The sequence below is a fragment of the Dipodomys ordii genome, unplaced genomic scaffold (genome assembly GCF_000151885.1).
Source record: "Dipodomys ordii isolate 6190 unplaced genomic scaffold, Dord_2.0 Scaffold70, whole genome shotgun sequence".
In the NCBI taxonomy this organism is placed as follows: Eukaryota; Metazoa; Chordata; class Mammalia; order Rodentia; family Heteromyidae; genus Dipodomys; species Dipodomys ordii.
The window spans coordinates 8,369,459-8,392,158 of record NW_012267286.1 but is presented as its reverse complement, the minus strand read 5'-3'; the positions used below and the strand labels follow the sequence as shown (position 1 = coordinate 8,392,158).

General features: G+C 34.1%; 1 protein-coding gene across 2 annotated transcripts in view; it reads right to left on the bottom strand.

The window, feature by feature from the left end:
* Positions 1 to 22,700, bottom strand: part of Tbck (TBC1 domain containing kinase) — a 120,089-nt gene that overhangs the window by 29,362 nt on the left and 68,027 nt on the right. For both annotated transcript variants that reach the window (XM_013023792.1, XM_013023793.1), the window contains exons 22-24: positions 20,539 to 20,575; positions 19,457 to 19,618; positions 6,663 to 6,835 (exon numbers count right to left, since the gene is read on the bottom strand). In XM_013023792.1, coding sequence (XP_012879246.1) covers positions 6,663 to 6,835; positions 19,457 to 19,618; positions 20,539 to 20,575 — 372 coding nt within the window. The remainder of the gene's footprint in view (positions 1 to 6,662; positions 6,836 to 19,456; positions 19,619 to 20,538; positions 20,576 to 22,700) is intronic.

Genomic DNA, 22,700 nt, shown 5'->3' with positions numbered 1-22,700 from the left:
AGTTAAGTTATAAATGCCTCTATTAAAAATATGAAATCAAAACTGGTGGTTACGGGGGATAAACCAAAGGGGGGGAAAAGCAACATAAGAAAAAAGAAATAATTTCCTTTGGTTTATCCCATTGTCACTGTTTTTGATTTTGGTACCCTGTGTCTTGTATATACATTTATCTGATTTGGGGAAGGAGAGGGGAATAACAAAATGGTGAGAAAAGGACAGAGGGTGAACCAATGCAATAGCGATATTCACAAGACACTATGTTGGAAATGAACTTTACAACTTGTGGGAGGGAACATGGGAGGGAAAAAAAAGGGAGGAGGTAACAATGTTTGACAAGAAATATACTTATTACCTTATTTATGTAACTGTAACCCCTCTGTACAACCTTTACCATACCATAAATTAAATTAAAAAAAGTCAGAGATCTCAATGATCTCTCAGATGATGTATTCTCAAGGTTGTAGAAAAGCAAAAATAAACTAAGCCAAAAATGAGTAGGTGGAAAGGAAGACGAACAAATAAAACTAAAGATTACACCAGAAAGATCTGAAGGCGCTGGTGGTTCATACCGGTAATTCTAGCTACTCAGGAGGCCAACATCTGAGGATCTTTGTTCAGCCTGGGCAATAAAGTCCATGAGTCTCTTATCTCCAATTAACCATCAAAAGCCAGAACACAACAAGCTCAGGGACAGCACCCAGTTCTAGACACAGAACTACCCTCCCTGTTAAAAAAAAAAAAGTCATAGAAATGATAAAAACTTTCAGCAAAGGACAGAAAACATGCAAAATTACACATCTCATGAAGAGAGTAGATGATGGTAGTAAAGAAGAGATACAAAGGAGTTTCTAAGTCCTCTCTCCCTCTCAATACTCTTAGGCACACAATGTTTAGTTCTCCTGCTGGCCTGTGAATGTGTATAATAACAAAAACAGATCACATACTATCTTCCTTGTCTTTCAGTGAAATCATTAATACACAAGTATTTTTAAAGCAATATAGTGCTGCTTTTAATTGTTGAGAGACTAAACTTGGTAGACTAGAACTGTTTGACTTTCAGAAACTTCCAACCTAAAGCATAAAAATGTAAAGATTTTATACTAAAATTCATATTTTACACACAGGTAGGTCATTCACTATGAACTGAAGATAATCCAGTGAATATTGTTTTCTTAATGACAGCAGTATAAGCAACAAATAACATTTTGTGAATAAAATTTTATTAAAAAAATCTGTTAGTACGTGTAATTACGTGTAATTACTATGTAATTTTTGCTTATTCACAAATTTCATACAATTGTAGCAGTCATAAATATGGTGATAAAATTTAGTGAAGAAATAGATTAAGGAACTCTAACAAATGACAATCTATTTTGGTTATAAAATAATTTTATCTTTACCTGTAAGTTTCTCCAATTAACAAGCTCTGAACAAGAATCCTCAAGCAGATTTTTAGCTATTTAAGGAAAAACTAGATGTTGTAAAGGTCTTGGCAACAGATGAGAGAATTCTTTTGGCAATTCTTTAGTTTTGAAAATTAAAATAATATGAAAACTAAGAAATAAAGGTCAAGTGAAATTTTAAACTAAAATTACTAAGGGAAAATTGCCAAAAAGATTCCTTGTTTGGAAAGCCAGCTTCCATTCCTTACTCCTGTTACTGCTTTTGTCATTTATAAATAAATGTAGTTTGCAAGCTACATAGATATAGTAGCTAAGGAAAGCAGACTACCAGAGCACCTTTTCATTCAGATAAATTATTTAGATACTCAAGCTCTATATAAATTTCTTGGGTGGTTTATAAAGTTGTAACTTTTAACTATTAAACATGTAACAATACTATTTTTAAATGGTTATGTATCAGAGTATGAATCAGGTACTTTAAATATATCATTCTTAAGCCCAAAAGATATAGCTAAACAAGAAAGATTATGAGAATCATTCAAGATTATACAACAAAAGATGAGAATTATTCAAGATTATACAACAAAAGAAAGGTTTTAATTTGCAACCAAGTCTTACCTAACAGCAAAGATTATGTGCAATAGTCTGTTTTGGGGAATAAATCTTATTGCTGCAGGCATAAAGTCAAACTGATCTTGCTTTTCATAGCTGTTTTCAAACTTTGATTGTACTAGTATCAACTGAAACTATGTCTAGTTTATAAACCAATTTTAATCTGTTAAAGATATATTGTTATACTGTATATATATATATATGAATATATATATGAACCTGCTACACTATATATATGAGAATATATATGAACCTGAACTATAAATACACTTTTGTAGGGCATGCATATATTATTTTTTCTATCTACTTACTTTTATGCTAAGGTCAATTTTGACCTTTAAATAAACATAAGGATTTCAAAAGGGACAAAATTTTAGGTAAAAAATATTTTGTATAGAGTTCAGTGAACATGAAAAATTAAGAAAAACAAGTATTTAAAAATAATTTTTGAGAAATGAACTATACAAATTAAATGGGAATACAGTCTATAGGACATAAACATGAAAACAGGAAGCTTCAGTAGTCCATCTTCCTGATAAAAAACAAAGTGGCAGGAAGGTTTTATAGACAAGATTTTCTCAACTCATAAGAAACAAGTAATTCCTTTTATAGAAACTGACTAGACAGCAGACAAAGAACTACAATCTCAACATTATAGCTTGACAAGGGCAGAGAAGAAATGAAGACTAGATGCTTATCTCACCTTTGACCATAGATTCATAAATTAAAAATAAAATGCTAGCAAATCAGCATCTTAAATTTCTTTTTGACAGTGACCCATAGTTTATTTCAGGAATATAAGAACTAGTAAATATAAGAAATTTTAATAAAGTAATATACTACCACATTAAAGGAGGAAAAATTATTCAACCAAAGATAAGCATTGGATAAAATTCAGTGCTCACTAGCTCTTAGCAATATGAAAAAAGATTGAAATTCATTTTCTCAGAAAGGAATGTTTAGCACAGAACTAAAAAAAGCAAATTCTGCAAATTTCAACATACAAGATCAACATAAAAATATATGCAGCACTGCTATTGCCAGTGGCTTGTGCAGAGGCTGATATCCTGGTGTGAAGCTAGCCTAGGCAGCAAAGTCCATGAGATTTTAGTTCCAAATAACCCCTAAAATGCCAGAAGTGGAGCTGTGGCTCCAGGGGTAGTCAGTACTCAGGCCTTGAGTTCAGTAGTTAATAGTGAAGTATTTTTAAAAAAAGAAACCTTTAAGAAAGCTATGCATTTCCATGAGCTACAAAAAGACTAAGGGAGAAATTTAGAGAGACGAAAGGTTTCTACGATGAAAACTGTATGACACTGATAAAAACAGTTCAGAGGACATACAAAAATGCATCCTCATTCATGGATTGGAAGAACTGACATCGTTAAAACAGCCACACCATTCAAAAAAACCAATCTAGGGCTGGGAAGGTGGCTCAGTGGTAGAGTGCTTGCCTTGCATGCCTGAGGCTGTGGGTTCAATTCCTCAGCATAACATAAACAGAGAAAGCCGGAAGTAGCGCTGTGGCCCAAGTGGTAGGGTGCTAGCCTTGAGCTGAAGATCTGAGGGCCAACACTCAGGCCCAGAGTTCAGGCCCCATGACCACCACCACCACCAAAAAAAAAACCAAAAAACCCAAAAAACCCAAAAACCTATCTAAAGAGACAATATAATGCTCATTAAGATACAAGTAAAAATTCAATAGAACTAGAAAAAGATATTCCCGGATTTCTATCAAATCACAACAATCCCAAAGCCAAAATCAACTAGAGTAAAAAGAACAAGCAGGACACATTACAATAACCTGATTTCAATGCCTGTGCTATAAAGCTAGAGTGATTAAAGCAATACAATAATGACCTAAAACAGTCTCATATACCAGTGGAATAGAGTAAGAGACCAAAAGGTCTTTGACAAGGTGCTAACAACACAGTGGACAAAGGACAGACTTTTCAGTAAATGTTTCAGAGAAAGTTGGACTAATGTCTATGCAAAAGTCAACTCAAGCCAAACACAGGTGACTCACACCTCCTACTCAGGAGGCTGAAATCTGAGGACTGTGGTTTGAAGTCAGCCCGGGCCAGAAGTCCACAAAAATCTCATCTCCAATTAACTACCAAAAAACCCAGAAATGGAGCAGTAGTTCAAGTGGTAGAACACTAGCTCTGAGCAAAAAAAAAAAACCTCAGGGAGTGTGCCCAGGTGTGTGCACACATGTGTGTGCGCGCGCACACACACACACACACACACACACACATATGAATAAAGAAGAAAAAAAGTCAACTCAAAGTGGACAACAGACTTAAAGGAGACTGTGAAAATATAAGAGGAGAACACTTTAGGACATTAAAATAGGCAAAGGTTTTTCATAAGATAGAAAACAAGAGCACAAACAGACAAATGGGATTAGAACAAACTCAAATGCTTTTGTGCAGTAATGGAAATAACAGAGTGAAGAGAATCTAAAAATGAGAAATATATTTGCAAATCACATTTCTGATAAGGGACTAATATCCAGAACATATAGGGAATGCACATGGCTCATTAGCAAAAACTCCCCACCACCATCAATTATATAAATACACCAAAATAGTTATTCCTCAAAACAATACAAATGGCCAACTGGAAAAAAAAAACATTAAAAACGCTCAACTTCACTAATTATTATGCAAATACAAATCAAGATCAGGACAAAATATTTCCTCACTGCAGCGAGAATGACTTTATTAAAAAGGCAAACGATAAATGACAGTGAGGATGGAGGGAAATGGAAACCTTACCCACTGCTGTTGGGAAGGTTTGTAAATGTAGTCATTGTGAAATACAGAATGGATACTCTTCAAAAAGTTAAATTGAGTGAAAATATGATTCCAGTGCTGGGAATATATCCAAAGGAAATGAAATCAGTACACTGAAGAGATACATTTGTGGGTATGTTAACTGAAGCAGTATTCACTCTAACCACAAAATGGAAATAACCTAAGGACATATCAGCTGATGTATATACATATAATGTCTTCATACACAACTGAAGGATAATTAGCCATTAAAAAAAGAAATTCTATCATTTGTGATAGCATGGATGAAACCACAGATAAAGTGAAACAAGTCAGGTGAAGAGAGACAAATACTGCATGATTTTGCTCGTATTTGGAAAAGAGTTGATCTTACAAATGTTAATATTACAGTAATGGGGTTAAAGTACAGGCAAAAAAATTGATTCAGAGGAATACATTTAAGTTATAGTTAGAAGAAATTCTGGTCTTGCAAGGCACAGCAAAGGAAGTACAGATAATGATATGTAGTATACATTTAGAAAATGCTAGGTGCAAGAAGTTCAGATGTTTTCACAACATCTGAGGAGATGAATATATCTACCTGACTTGAACATTATGCAAGGTATACATGTGTCAAAAGATGACATGGTACCTCATAATTATGCATAACTTTATGATTAGTTAAAAACAAAATAAACTTTTTATTGAAATTAGAAGTGTTTATATTCAATGAAGAAAAAAGCAAATCTACCTATTGCCAATGATTTTATTTGCTTTATTGTTGAAGCCTGTCCAAAATATAAGGCAAAAATAATCAGAAATATAACTGGAAAATTATATATTTATAGGTCATTAAGTAAATAGCCAAGAGATTCTGTAAGATAGTAAAATGAGAAGTAAATCACTATGAAAATACTAGAAACTTAAGCAATACAATCTATGGAATCTATTATTCAACATGTTAAATATAATTTCAAAATGTTTCATTATTAGATTATTATCATCATTAGATTACATTTAACAAGTTTATCCTGTTAAAAATTATCAATCCCCCAAATGATTTGCACTTATTAACTAAAATTCAATTTTAATGGAAAGAATTAAGTAAATGGCAGTAACTAGAACATTTACAACATAAGAATTATTATAACTTAAGGTAACATTGACCATATTTCTAAATTGGCTTTAATAACATGGATTATGTTAAAGAAGCTGATGGCACAGCCTTCTGAATTGTCATTTCCTTCCTTCCCCCCTCCCTCCCTTATTCCCTCCCTCCTTCCCTCCCTTCCTTCCTTCCTCTCCCTTCCTTCCTCTCTCCCTTTTTGTTTTTGTCAGTTGTGGGGCTGAATCTCGGCCTGGGTGCTGTCCCTCAGCTCTTCAGCTCAGAGTTAGGGCCCTACCACTTGAGCCACAGCACCACTTACGGATTTTTTTCTGCTTATGTGGTACTGAGGAATTGAACCCAGGACCTCATGCATGTGAGAAAAGCACTCTACCACGGAGCCAACTTCCCAGCCCTGAATTGTCATTTCTTCTGTAAATGAGTAAATAATTTCCTATTAATGACTCTCAGTCTTTCTGGTTTTTATATTCTTCCTTTGTATAATCTTTTGTTCTAAAACAATGTATAGATATTATGCATTCATAGAAAACAAAACTTGTTACATGGAGGAGTAAGTTATAGTATTCTTCCCAGTTGCAATGTCCAAATGGACACAGAAGTACATTTAGGAATATTCATACTGTGGAAAAGAGCTACATTAAGAGTACACAAATGACAATATACTAAAAGCAATACTTACACTAGGATTTACTAATTTTAGCATCTAACTTTACTTAGAGTTTACAATCTGTATCTGCAAATACATACCAGATCTGTCTTTGGAGGGTCTGCACATTCAGCAGAGAAGTAAGGTGCTGAACTTCTGACCCCACTGTCAGAATTTGCCTTTGGAGGCTGAGCATGCTGTCGATAAGTAGCACTTTTAGGAGTCCAACAAAACAAGTTGACTGATTCTCGAACACAACGTTCAATGTCAATTTCTACAAAGATAATGAGAAAAAAAGAGCAAATTATAAGGGTTGGATTGCTTTGCTGATACAAAAAGACAAAACCATATGTAAATAGTTCTATAAAATATATGTTTAAGATTAGAAAAAAATGCCAATAAAAATAATGTGGCATTTAACCAGAGGACTAGTGACTAAAATGTTGGGTTGTCTGGGATTATAATATAGGCTATATATGCTGTGTATACACTTTTATCTATGTTTCACTTGACATTAAATAAATATGATTATTACAGTATATCAAGAAATAAATAATCACATATCCTTTTGTAAAACTCTATTCTGTTCACTATGATAATGTTGTCACCTTAGCAGAATAAAATAGAGGAGAGGGGGGTGGCTGAGTTTGGAATAGGTAGACAAAAGATTTACTGCAACTTTTAGTAAAGTATACTACAGGTGGCATTCATTTTAATTTCCTTTTCCTTTTTTTCCAGACAGGATCTCTCTATGTAGCTCAGGGTGTCCTTGAATTCATGATCCTCGTGCTTCAGCCTTCTGAGTGTGCTCCATTCATTCGCAACTTCATTGCCATTTATTAAATAAGACATAATCACAGGACACTGTCGAAAACTCTGAAACCGATTTTTTTTGGGGGGGTGGGAGTCTAGTCGTGGGGCCTGAACTCTGGGCCTGGGCGCTGTCCCTCAGCTCTTCAGCTCAAGGCTAGTGCTCTACCACTTGAGCCACAGCGCCACTTTTGGCTTTTGTCTTTCTGCTTATGTGGTGCTGAGGAATCGAACCCAGGGCCTTAGGTATGCAAGGCAAGCGCTCTACCACTGAGCCACCTTCCCAGTCCCTGAAACTGTTTTTTTTTCCCCCAAAATCTTTCCCAAGTATTTTGTCAAAGCTAACACAGTGTACGAGTCATGCATTTAGATTTATTTGCTATTACAAGGTTACAAAGTGGAGAAAGTTTGGAGAATAGAAAGAGAAAATGACACTTGCATTTACTATGTGATAGATACTGTATATTTTCTTTAGTCCATTTAGTTCTTACAATGGTATTTGAAGGCAGGTATTATAATCCCAATCCCCTGCCATTTCTGTTGAAGAGGAAAAATGTAAAATATAAGCTCTATGACTTAACTGTGTAGTTATAGATAACATGTCTTAAGTTACTAAAGTATAAAGTATTTATTTCCCAAATCACTTACATTTGAAAAAAGACCAACAGGTCTGGAAAGTTTGGCCCTCAAGCATTCCTTTATCTGCTTTGAGTGAGTTACTTCAAGGTTACTTAATATCCTGAGATTAAATATAATTACAGTAGGTATTTATGGTATAGATTCTAAAAATCTTCCAAAAAATCTGAGTAACTCACAATCCATATTTAAGAATTGTTCCTACTGAGTATCATCCTCAATCTATGTACTATAAGTAAGGATAGAAAAATATTGCTAGCTAAAGAGAATGCATTTGGAAACATTGGAAATCTCTCAAGATTTTGTATGATTGTTTTTCATTGCTTAGAACACAGCATTTTTCAAGAGTCCAATTCTACTTCTACAGCGTAGCTATCATTATTTTTCTAAAATTAATATAAAATGCTGTATGTTTATTCCACTTAAATTGAATACAGAATGCTCAAATTTCTCGGCATGCTATCCATAAGTCACTGGTCTGACTATTTCACCAACGTTTACCACCATCACCATAACCGCAGGACTGGATACTATTAACTTTTATCTTTCCTGCTAAGTCACTTCATACTTCATACTTCTGTGTTACACTTAGGCTATTTCTAAACTTCCAATAGTTTCATCTCATTAGATGCAAGGCTATACTAATCTTATTTATCTTAAGGGAAAAGTGAGTGAATCCACCTTGGAAAGGGTGATGAGGAATTTGAGTATTCTCTAGTTTTTAGGAAAAAAATTACAGGATTTTATGTGAATTTTAGAAAAAACTATATGAAACACCATCTTAGTAATGTCCAAGGGAAAATGAAGGCATGTATACTGGGCTTCTGCTTTCATTCATCTAGCCTTTCAAATCCAGTATGTGTGAGTGTAATTATTGGCCCATTTCACTGTGCATCTATCATCCCTGCTGCTTAATGTCTCCAATGAAGTGAGACATAAATAAGAGATGCAATAAACACTATTGACATACGGTACTTAAACTGCTCTCTGGTCTGACCATAACTGTCAGCTACCAGTGGAGAAGGTAATGTAGTACAAAGGGGCTGATGTTGCGAGTGGCATATGGCACATTTTAGAAAAAAGAACAGTATAATAGCTTGGAGGACACAGCACAGGAAAGCTGCAGCTCCTTCCTTGTTGTACATGATGAGGAACCAGAAACAAAGGAGGAGCCTTTGATTTCTTTTCCTTTTCCTTTTTGTTTTGTGGGAGCTAGAAGCTTGTGTCAAAATCAATTTTCATATAATTGGCAAGAATTAAAATGTTTTTACATTTGTTTTTCACGTATTTAAATGTGGTTGAGTTAACTAGTTTCCGCTCTGCTGAAGATCACACAGGCAGTAGAAAGATCTTCCATTTTCATGCTAAATGTAAAGGTACAGGATCAGGTAGAAAGAAATGAAATGTGAACCATGAGTACTATTATTTTTATATAACATATATGGAACAATACATGATAAATGCATGAAACACAGTATGTTTTGGTTCTTAATATTCTTGCAATATTATTAGCAGTGTATGTGGGAATTTTTAAGGATAGTTTCTGATTACAAAGGTTTTCATGGTATACCTCAAAAGTGAGTGGTATTTTGTGTATTTTAAACCTACGTCACATATAAACAACAGCAAAACAAATTCCATCACTGGACTCTTGAAATCACATGTTTAATAACATATAAACTTAATTTTTTTTGCACTTTTCATAAATATTCATGAAAAGGAAACGCTTGTCAGTCATATAATAGGCAGTGGATATTCTTGACCATGTGAGACCAGGGCTAAGACATACAAACAACTCCAGTCTACACTTAAGGTAAGCAGAAAATTCTGCTCAACCCTGACTGAGACCCTGGAGTCATAATGTGATCTGAAAATCTTCCTTGGCTGTGCTACTGGCTTTGTGTTTTTCAAGATCACTATTCAGCTTAGAAGTGATGTACTGTAACATCTGTTTTCAATTGCAAATTTTCCATAAAATAACACAGCAGTATGCTTTCCCCATGCTCTCAAAACTGACATCACTTAATGATATTTTGACAGTCATTTTCATGGAATTTTATTTCAGTGACCACATAAACAATGAAAATAAAAACAAGTGAAGCACTTTCTCCTTAATCAGCTTTAAAATAAAAAGAATTTAGAAGAACATCTAGATCCTAATTTAATATGTATTTTTTAATGGGTGAGTGTAGGAGAGGAGGACCATAATTAAATTCTTCATATTTAATTCCTATTATGGCTATTCTGCTGCAATTCTAAGAAGAAAAACTTAGAATTGGTTTCTTGGCTTCAGGTAAAATGGTTTATCGAGTTTCTAACAACTTCACTAAACAATTATGTGTTACAACTTGATTTACTTCATCACTAAGCGAGTTCTCTACCCTATAAGAAACAATAATTATGGATTACCACAAGGAACACTTAGATTAATGTTTGGATTTGCTGATGATGAAACTCTTTTAAAGGAATGTACAGACATGACTACTTCAAAATATCAAGGTACCATTTGTATTTTGGTACTTGAAGCTATTTTCAGTATTTTTCATTTTGCAAAGGCACTGAAAAGAATGTGTCACTACAAACACTTTACAACTACCTCCCTATAACCTACCTATAATCTCACATAATCTTTTTCTAATTTTACCTCTAGTCTCTTTTCTAGCCGCTTCACATTTTGTTCCAAGTGCTCAAGCCACAATGACAGTCATCAGTTGAGTTAACTTGTTGGGGCCTTTCAGCATTTTAATCTTTTGCCTAGAAAATTCTCCTCTCTCTACACTGCCAATGTCATGCAAACAATATTGCCTCGACCACTACTTACTTAGGGAAGGATCCCTAACTCCTTTTATTTAAAAATAATTATTATGGTAGTACTCATCACCATAACTAAATAACAAAGAGGTCATGCATTTATAGCCAGTTGGTTATAATCAGTTACATCTGACTCAAATCTTACAGTTAAAAAATTGAGTCACTGTTTACAAATATGATATTATATATACAAATATTATAGCAACCCTATTTTATTTGTAGTTATCTCCAAATTAAATTAAGAACCTGGTCATTCAAAATCCAGATCATTTCTCACTGGTATGGTTAAAAATAAACCCTCTATAAAGTATTTCAGAAATTTGAGATATACCTATGATACACATTTTTACTTGGCAAAAGCTCTAACACATCAATACTTCCTTTTTGCTTTATTAAGATAATGCTGAATGCTAGAAAGGTTGTAGCAGTGATTGTCCACTCAATTGATGGTTATATTCACCCTTAATAGCACTGATATTAAACTTTTCAATGGTTAGGCATTCATGAATACACTTCTGCCTCAAATCAATAAATGAAAATTTGCTAAAACTTCATAATTGCTTTGTCTTAGCAAAGGAATACTTTACTCTGAAAAAATGTACAACCTTATGTGTGTAGAGAACAAATATACTCTTTAAATCTTTATTACTTAGGGTTACACAGCTGAAAGTTTAGAAGTCACTAAATTCTTATTCCTTTTATCCAAATACGTAACTAAAAAAATCAGTGTAAAACATGTTAAGAAATTTTAAATGTGCACATACTTCTTACAAAATGCAAATAGCATATCTATACACACTCTGTATGGAGCTGCAGATAGAACTCAGAGCCTTGCATCTGCTAGTCAAGTCCTCTACCACTGATCTACGTCCCTAGCCCTTCATGTATACTCGTCCATATTATAATCTCAAGTTTTTGCCTACTATAAAATTTGAGTTTATTTGATATTTGTAACCATTGACATTATTTAGGTCAGGAATGAGATGACAACAGTAAAAGGGAAAAATACAAAATAGGTAAGTTAGAAGACCATGAAAACATGTAGAAAATGTGATTTCTGATACCTCACCTCTGCTTTCACTTCAGTACTCTAGGTGTTAGGGGCAGGGATGATGATTCTGGATAGAACAATTAGAAGATAAAATTTCTATATACAATATGCTATAAAACAAATTATTTACTGGGAAACAGTTTTCTGTATGAGAAATCAAGTACACAGATTAGAATAGTTGACCTGCAATTAAAGCAATTTAATTCCTATTTGAATGGAGTGCTATGAACAGAACAAGTGCTTATAAAATGTAACCAGTACTATGATATAGTAAACTGAAAGGATAAAATTGCTAGATTTTCATTTTAAGGTAGATAGCATCTACTGAGTGCTTCTTATTATACGCTATGAATAGTGCTGTTCACTATGTCCAGCTTTTTCTATCAAGATGGCACCTTTTTGTTTTAATTAGACTGAACTATGATCTTCCTAATCACCAACACCTGAGTAGCTAGGATTAGAGACATGTACCAGGAGCACATTTTTTAATTGCTCAAAGTTTACTGTTTTTAACATACATGACAACTGCCCACCCAGCATTTATGCTGGATAATGTATTTTTAAAATCTAGTGTTGGGGCTGGGAATTTGGCTTAGTGGTAGAGCGCTTGCCTCACATGCATGAGGCCCTGGTTCGATTTCTCAGCACCACATAAGCAGAAAAAAGCCAGAAGTGGTTCTGTGGCTCAAGTCGTTGGGTACTAGCATTGAGCTGAAGAGCTGAGGGACAGTGCCCAGGCCCAGAGTTCAGTCCACACGACTGGGAAAAAAAATAAATCTAGTGTTGGCATGTACGAGTGAGTTATTTTGTACTTCCTGCCAATCGCACATTCCTGTTTCAATAGTTACAGATGGTATAAACCATATGCCTGTATTCAGACTATCGCTCAGAAACATCTAAAATTCAAATGTTTACAATTTGCTAAGTTAGGAGGCTAAATAAAGTGTCACTGTGGTGTTTGGCATATCATTATATGCTATGGAAATACACCACAAGTTTTATGTTAGTACAGAGAAGTTTTCCACTACTGTCTGATAATTTTGAGACTAGTTTTCTACCTCTGAGAATATTTATTTGCTTATGTTTACATTCCCTTATAGTTTGCTATATTGTTTTTTCCTAAATGGTAATTTTTAACATTTATAGTCAAGATTGAAATGTTTAGCGAAACAAATGCAAAGTAATTTAGTAGTGAGTTTCAAATAAATAATAATTAGTTTTATATTAAAATTATTTATTATATGTAATTCAAACTGAATGGGGCACCCTAACTTATAATATGACTTATTCTATAACCACATGCTATATTAAGCAAATCTTAAGTCGTATGAATGTAAAGATTTTATACATGGCTAGACTAGAAAACAGCTTAATATTATTGTTCACTAATGTAAGAAATGAAAATGGGTAAGGTCTTGGTTTGCCAACAATATGTTATAAGTCCATGAGAAGTCACAACCAAGACGATTCACTGCTCTTTTCCTCTTCCACGCCCAAATGATTACCCAGAAATCTACATAATTTCATAACTGGAATTGAGTTTCTTCCTCATTTTTGCTAACTGTCCAATCCTATCTTGGGTATGAACAGGAAAATAATGATACATGGCATTATGGTGTTTGCATGTTTTATCACTTTGTTGTATATCTCAATTTGTATATATTGGCTTTGTTTTAGCCTCGAAATATTTTTAAAAAACTTTTGAATTACTAATTACACATTTACAATGTGGTACATAATTGCTAAAAAAGTGATGCTTTTACAAAATATGCTTTGCTACATTAAATATAGCAAAATTACAGCAATTGTCTTAAGTTGATAGATATAAATATCTTCTCCTATCTATCCATCCAAAATGTATAATACTTTTGAGATTAGTGAAAATAATTAGAGATTATTTTGTTCTTCATTATGTTGACAATTAAATTCTACTGTATGGAAGTATGAATGAAATAAAATACATTTTAAGTTTTGGTTAAAGCTTTTCCTTTAAATAAAGCTTCACTAATTAAACTAACATCCCACAACTATGATTTTTCAACGTAATTTCTTCTGGAAAAAAGGATTCGGAATTTTTTATTTGCCCAAATTCCATTTGGTATACTCAGTATTTCCTTCTAGAATACTTTAGGTATATATATATTTCTTAATTTAAATGTTAAAATCACATTTTTAATCTCAGAATACCTTAAGGATTCTTTCAAACACATTTCTCAACTTCTTTCTATAGGTTCTCTTAGAAACACTCTCCTGAACCTACAACCACATTTGAAGGCATTCAGGAATGCAGAGATAGACATTTTAAGAATTTGTTTCAATCACAAAAAAATGACATGACTATGTCAATATCAACTATATAAGTGAAATACAACAACAAAACATTTAAACACATCAGCTAATAGAAATCCCCTCTAAATTTATTACTTTTTATATTATCCTCATATTCAACACTATTTGGATATTTTTAAATTTTTTTTAAGAGAAGTCAGACAAATGGAGATGATAGCAGATAATTACCAGAGAGATAGAACAGAATGAACACTGGCAAATGAAGATTCCCATAATTGGGCTGAAGATGTAACTTTGATGCTTCTCCTATTACTAACATGGCCAAAATCTAGTATGAAATAGTGCTATGAAAAGTGCAATATTCCTTCCACAATACCCTGCAACTATTTTTAGGTTGCATGCCAAATGTACCGATCTCATAGTTATTTCCTCTAGTACTAACACAGCACACATACCAATTCATGTCAAGAACTTTTAGCAACAATTTCTAGCACCACTTGTACCTGATTGGAATGCAAAATCGCACTCTATCATCCACTCCAAAGCAAGAGACGTTGAGACCAATTCTTGGCCAAAAGAATTACAGTAAGACTTTCTACTAAGTTTTTAATCTCAAAGAAGAAATCAAAGTAAAGGAACAGAGAAAGAAGAAAAAAATGCTGTTGATTGTGTATTTAAAATACTAAGTGCTACCGTAGTTTAAAGTTTAAAACTACCTGTAGTTTTAAGTGCTACCTGTAGTTTAAAAGTATTTTACGTATCTTTAATGCTTATCATAACACTAGAATACATATTCATTCCAATTTGCTGAAACTTCCATAATACACAGGAATATGTTTCCAGTGTGATTACATTTTTCAAAGTTCACATGGCCAGTATGTGTCACTGCTGGGAGTAAACGTGTATTATCTCAATTCAATATTTAGACTATGTTTGGTCAGTAATAGTACCAAACTAAAAATTTCCCAGATTGCACAGGTAGTGAACAGAAGAACCATTAACTGTCTTGAATCCACAACTATGTTGACTCCCAAGCATGTACTCTTTCTCTATTAAATTATGCTGGCTCTAAGTAAGGAAAAGGTATTCTCAGTTATAATATACACTTGACATTGAAGTATTACTTGAATTCTAATGTAATTCCTCATTAGCATTCACTGACAAGGAAATCTATAAGATAACTACGTCAGGAATTTATATTAAAAACACCATATGGGAATGACTGTTGCATTTATATAACAGGAAAGCATGTTATGAAACAATGGGAAAAATGAAGTATAAAGTAATAATTACTAAGTAACAACTGCTCATTTCTAGGTGCTGCTTTCTCTAGATATACTGACAACACAATGATGAAGCAATAGAGGTTATATCACTTAGTTTACACAGAAGTGGAAGAGGTGGGATTTGAACCTGGTGACCTGGTTGTACATTCCATACTCTCAAAGAGGATATTGAGCCTCTTTCTGTAGAAAACGTTAAGAATGATGCCTATTTTGTTGTTAAGTCCAATAACTTGGTAATTTCCTATTATATTTCTCTCAAAAGATGGTCTGAACAGTGAATCTATCAATCAGCTTCAGCAAAGACTATAATTACTTTTTTTTTCTTGTTAAACTCAGTGGGATTTCATTAACATATTTACTGAGTTTACATCAATGCTTACTCCTGTTTTTTATTTTAAAAATATGTATCAAGTTAGAACTGGGCACTGGTGGCTCTGGTGGCCTGTCATCCTAGCTACTCAGGAGTCTGAGATCTGAAGATCGCAGTTCCAAGCCAGCCAGGGCAGGAAATTCTGTGAGATCCTTATCTCCAATATACTACTCAGAAAAACCCGAAGTGGCACTTGGCTCAAATGACAGAGCATTAATCTTAAGCACCAAAGCTCAAGGACAGTGCCCAGGCCCCAAGTTCAAGCCCCAGGACTGGAAATACAAACAAAAAACGAACTTTCTTTTTCAACAGTAGTCTATGCTTATATAATCCAATGTCTTGAGTATATTAGTGTGCTTGTGATAATTGGGATATTTATTTCTTTATTTATGGATGCATACATGCTGGTACTAGGGCTTAACTTTAGGGCCTCATGTTCTCATCTGCCATTTTTGCTTCCTGCTGGAACTCAACACTTAAGCCACACTTCCACTTTTGGCTTTTGCTGGTTAATTTTGAGATTAGTCACAAGATTTGGTATTCCTGGGATAACTCTGAACTGTGATCTCAAATCTAAGCCTCTGAGTAGGATTATAAGTTAGCTAAGGTAATAAGGGTAAACCACTGGCACTTAACTATGAAGGTTCACTTTCAAAGTCCTTCAAACAGAGCTGTGGGACTCAGGATGACAGGTATAAAGTATCTTTTTAAACCTACCTAAGATATCCTAAACAAGTACACTCCATAAACACACATACACACATACAAACTCAAGAAGAAACCACAGGTATATTTAAGAGCAAAATTTGTACTGAAGTCCTGTTTCTTTAAAAAAAAATTTTTTTTGGGGGGGGGTACTAGTCCTATGGTTTGAATTCAGGCTTTGGTGTTGTCTGTGAACTTTTTTGCTCAAGGACACACTTTCACTTTTGGCTTTCTAGTGGTTAATCTGAAATAAGAGTCTCGCAGACTTTTCTGACTGGCTTTGAACTATGTTTCTCAGATCTCAGTTTCCTGAGTACCTAGAAATATAGGCGTAACTCGCTGGTGCCTGGTTTTCTTTCTGTTTCTTAAATGTTACATTCTTTTCTTTCTTTTCTATCTGTTTGTCTGTCTGTCTGTCTTCATACAGAGTGAATGGTAATGAGCCAAAATAACAGCACTGTGGATAGGACAAGTCACCTCAATAGAAGGAATTTTCTGTGCACAAAGTAAGCTAGCTTACCTTAACTATGCAGATATAACAAATCTATCTTTTTTAAAATTTCAGAAACAACTTGTTTCTTGGAAAAGCCGAGTTATTACTCATCTGCTTATAAAATATTAAGATCAATTCCCTTACCAGTGATTATGGAAACATTTATGTGCGGAATAGAAAAAGTATTAAATTTTCTTGTTTTAAAAATGTACTATCCGGCTGGGCACCGGTGGCTCACGCCTGCAATCCTAGTTACTCAGGAGGCTGAGATGTGAGGATAATGGTTCAAAGCCAGCCCGGGCAGAAAAGTCTGTGACACTCTGATCTCCAATAAGCCACTAGAAAACCAGAAGTGCGCTCACCTTGAGCTGAAGAGCGCAGGGACAGCACCCAGGCCCAGAGTCAAGCCCCATGACTGACTCCCTCCTGCCCTCCCCCAAAAAAGTACATCAGCATTCACAACTTATTATGTTTATGTAATTGACCAGAAAAATGATTTCAATCCTAATCAATCTTCCTCTGTTTATTTTGGGAAGTTGGGAACACTAAGAAAACATCTGTAGGGTACAGACAACATTCTTAGTTTGGGAAACTAGCTTCTTTGTTCATGTTCACAACCAAATGCAAAAAAAAAGTCTTTAATTTTCATGAAGAATCTCCCATAAAAATATTACTTGTTTATATAATAAATAACTTTAATTAAAATTTGATAGATTAGCTGATGGTGATATTTATAACAGTGGGGAGGGTAGGGGGAGGGTAAGGAAAAATGTTAAATTATTCCAAGGCATTTTTGTTGTTTTCCCAAATAAGACAAGAAGAGATGATAGACTATCAAAAACAAATCGTTCCTCAAATAAAACCAGGGTAGGCAGCAGTTCCTTATTCCTTCTCAGAAAGCTAAATAATAGTATAATCACTTTTTGGAGTGGGTAGTATTTAGGTTCTAATCTCAGGCTCTTCTTGCTTTAGATATTTTTCAGGTAATGCTTTTTTGCCTGGGACAGGCCTCAGATCATACTCTTCCTACCTATGCTTCCCACATCGCTAGCATTGCAGAAGTATACCACCATGTCCACCTGATTTTTGTGATAGGGTCTTGCTATCTTTGTGTCTAGGCTGACCTCAAACAGGCCTAAAGGTATAACTTATTTTTTCAGGTTGCTGAATCTGAATGCAGGGCCTCCTTGTACTTGTTTGCTTGTTTCACTTGTGTTCTACTAGTTGAGTTACATCTCCAGCCTATCTTTTTGTAATTATTTTTGGAAATGAAATCTTGTAGACCAGGATGATTTCAAAATGTGGTTTTCTGGATCTCAGCCTCCCAAGAAGCTAGGATTATAGGTGTTAGGCACTGGTACTTGTCACTAAAGTATATAATCTTAAAAGTACTTTCTTTTGTTTCCTGTTTGATTACCAGGATCAAAGTGTATTTATTAACACAAACAATGCTTGCCTGAAGATATGGGCTATAGCAATCAGATCAGCAGAAATGACGGAGCCCATAAATAATTGTTAAAAAAAAGGTTAACATTTTTGTACCCAATTTTTGCTTTTATAGATTTATTTATATCTTAGGTAATTATATTCTATCTTTTAAACATAGTATCAAAGCTACGATTACTATCCTTATTTCTACATTTAATGTACATTCAACCACTCAGTTTTCAAACTCTTCAGTTGTGAGTGAAGACTCCTATAGAGCTTAAATTACCACCTTATACTACATGACACAGATTTCTCTAGAACTTATTATTCATTTATTTATTTTTGGGTCCGGTTGTGGGGCCTGAACTCTGGGCCTGGGCGCTGTCCCTCAGCTCTTCAGCTCAAGGCTAGCGCTCTACCACTTGAGCCACAGTGCCACTTCCGGCTTTTTTCTTTTTGCTTATGTGGTGCTGAGGAATCAAACCCAGGGCCTCAGGCTTGCAAGGCAAGCACTCTACCACTGAGCCACCTTCCCAGCCCTTCTCTAGAACTTATAATCAAACTGTCCCAAGAAAACAGCATTTCCTTTTGCAAACCACTCAATTGTTTGCAAGCAGCTGGGGCTAGGACTAAGAGAGAAGAAAGATCCCTGTGGATCACCATCGTTATATAAACATGTATTTTCAAGCACCTTCTCAAGTGGCCTTTACTTACTCTCCATCAGCAGAAGATAAACAGCTCTGTCCTAAGCAAAAGGGTAAATATGTTACCCACCCCCACCTTTTGCCCTTTTGCTGGCACTACTAAGATGGAAATAAACCAGTGAACTCATATGACCCAAATTTGTATCTGCAATGTAGGGCTAGCAAAGAACAAGGAGAGAATCCAGAGTGGTAATAAGGTTGCAGGAGTAAAGATTGTGAAGGCTTACATAATTATCTTTGCAAATGGCTTTAAACATCATGTTTTTTTATAATCCAATTGCATGTAGTGGTTCTATTTACTTATATTTATACCTGGTAAATCAGAGAAGAGAAGAATGCATTCATTAAAGCCATTAGCCAAAAGCCGATCTCGCAGCTGCTGGAGAATAGCTACTCCTATGCAGAATGGAAAAGAAGAGTTTCCAAGTAGTAAGGTATCCCAAAGGTGAAAAATTTTGTGCAGTGGGAATACATCTGTGGGAAACATTAAAAAAAATTAAGTTAAAACAAACAAAAAAAATCAGTGAATGTTACCAAATTTTGTACCAGTTCTAGGCCTTGAATTCTGTCCCTGAGCTTTTGTGCTCAAAGCCAGTGCTTGACCAATTCAGCCATAGTTCCACTGCTAGCTTTTTGTTAGGTAATTTAAGATAAGCATCTCATAGACTTTCCTGCCTCAGCTACCTTTGAACTGTGATCCTCAGATTGCAGGTATGAGTCACCACACTTAGCTCCAAACTTTTTAAATAAAACACTTATTTGGCTTTTTATAATGTCCTAACACGTCTAAAAAACTGATAACCAGATTAGTCAAACAGATGATATTTTCCATTTCAAATCACGATCTTGGTCCCATTTAAGTATTTTTTCCCCAAGGTTTATAAACTACATGACTTATAAAAATTTTATTTATAAACTTAGCATTATCTTACTTACAAGGTAATAGTTCCATTAGGAATTGTAAACAATTTAACTTCCCACCAAAAATTCTATTAAAATTTTTCTAATTTTGTAACTTTCTTATGTTTTTCTAGTAAAATACATACCGATTATATTTCTAATATTACTCTACTTATTATGAGTAACATATTTAAATAAAGATATTAACTATATTAATATCTATAACTAATTAAAGTGTCACATCCAAATAATGTGCTTAGTTTCCAGAAAAATCATTGTTTAGGAGATAAAACCATTAATTATTAGAGAATGTACAGAAATTAGTTATATAAATTGCCCTCAAAAACTTCCTGTATTTTATAGGTTAGAACACTTGAAGTTCTTTTCTAAGTAACTGTTAATAACCACTCTTAATAACATCACAAATACAAAATACTAGGATAGAATGGAGCTGCATTTGCTAATACAATACTAACCATGACAATGATACTTACGAGTAAACATGGTGAGAAACCAAGGAATGGCATACAGCTATTAGTAGGAAAAACAGGAGTACAACAGGGCATGAATGAAGAACAAAGAAAAGACACAATTAGAATGACTATCAATAATGTGGATGGCTAAAATATTCTGTTTTTGTCCAAGCTTTCGATTAAAAAATATATAGGTAATTAAAATTATCACAAGTACTTTGTTACATAATGATTATCAAACCATGTTATGAATGAATATGCATTTTTTGCTAGGGATTATTTATACAAAATCTTCACTTTAAAACACTCAAGACAATGGCTAATTCAAATACAACACAAATATAATAATTTTAGGGGTATATTTTCACAACTGTAGAAAAATATTGCTCAAAATTTAAGGGCCCTTGTGTGTAAAACTGAATGGATAACAGAATCCTCAGATATTTCATTAAATGTTCTATTTCCATATGAAATAGGCATTCTAAAACATTCTCAAGGTAAATTCTACCTATTTCAGAAGAGTAGGCTTCATCCTATCTACCTAGGGCCCCAAGAGAACAAAGAGGAAGGAAGAAGGATTTCACTTGTTTTCCTGCTTCATTACTTAGCTAGAACATTTCATTTCTTCTTTTCCTGTCCTTGGATGGTGACTGTCAATAGAATAGCAAGGTTCAAACCCTAATAATAACAGAAAATCTGAAAACCACTAATTTTATTTTACTTGGATAGTATACTATTAAAAAAGACTAGAACTACATATAGAACTCAAATAAGTATTCTTTCAACACCAGTCAATTATACACTTAAGAACAGAGATGCATATTATCTTGGCATTGTATACAATGGAATACTTAAGCTATCAGAATGCCCATCAGAACTACAAAATTATATAGTTCATTAAAATGTAAGTACTTTAGTACAATAAAGCCCATTGATCTCCACATCATCATGTATATCATGACATCTACAGTTCTTTCTAGAGAGAGACAAGACAAATGGAGAAATGGAAAAATATAAAGGTATATAAGTTCAAGTATGGGTTATAGAAAACAAAATATAAAATCTTCATCCTAATTTAAATTTTTTAAAGAAGCACAAAACCTCCTACAAACACATTATTTCAGCAACTAGTTCACAGTATCTTTATGTCTATACTAGTCTCTGTAGTGTTTTTCTTTTAGGGAGGGAGTAGGAATGGAATCAGGGCCTTGAGCATGCTACCAACTGAAATACATCCCCAGCTCTCCTCTCTGTAACTATTTTATCAGTATCTCTTAAAAAGAATTGTTTCTAACCGTGATGCAAGAACCAGAACCAGATTTCTACTCCTAGTTGTAGATAATTCAGAATCTATAAACATCAGTTTGCCAATCTTGAAAAATCAAATGGCACAAGAGTAATTTTCAGAGGATAAGCAAATAAAAATGAACCCAACAACTGCCCAGCTCCCCAGCTAACTTCATGCAAAGAATTTGTAAGGTGCTGACAGGAAGGAAGAACCTAGATAGGAACTGGTGGTTGTCCTTAACTACATAGGCAGAGTTAGGAGTCTATGAAAGTAAAGATGGGAGAGAGGTGCATAGAGAGAAAGCTTCAACACTGTAGTGAGACACCATCAAGTTACCAAGTATTGAAGAATTCATGAATTTAACAATCTACAGAAAACAGGGAAGGGGCCACTTGAAATGATCAGAGGCAAAAACTTATAGGCTTATACAATGCCAAGGATAGTTCAAAAACAAAATTAAAAAAATCCTGTAATAAATGCATTCAAAGTAGTACTGGTAAAGAATTGCCTCAGCAATGGGTCACAATTGTGCTCTCCACATATGCTGCCGGGTTCCCATTTAATAAGCCTTAGAAACTTTGGAAGGGGCAAATTTATTCAATGTAATTTTATCCAAGATACCATATGCATGGTTACCCCAAATTGGTGCTCTTTTTATTAACAGCCATTATTCACGTCACTTAGGTTCAAAACAATTGAATTTCAAATTACTTCCTGTCAAATCCCCTAAATATTATAAGTGATAACTCTTTAGTCCTTTGCTTCTATCCAATTTATACTGAACCACCCTTGTTTATGTTCTAACTCCTTCTTGTGTGGATTACAAATGTTTAATAGCTTATAATTTATACTATTACAAATGTTCTTGCTTTTAATTTATATCTGTTCCAATATT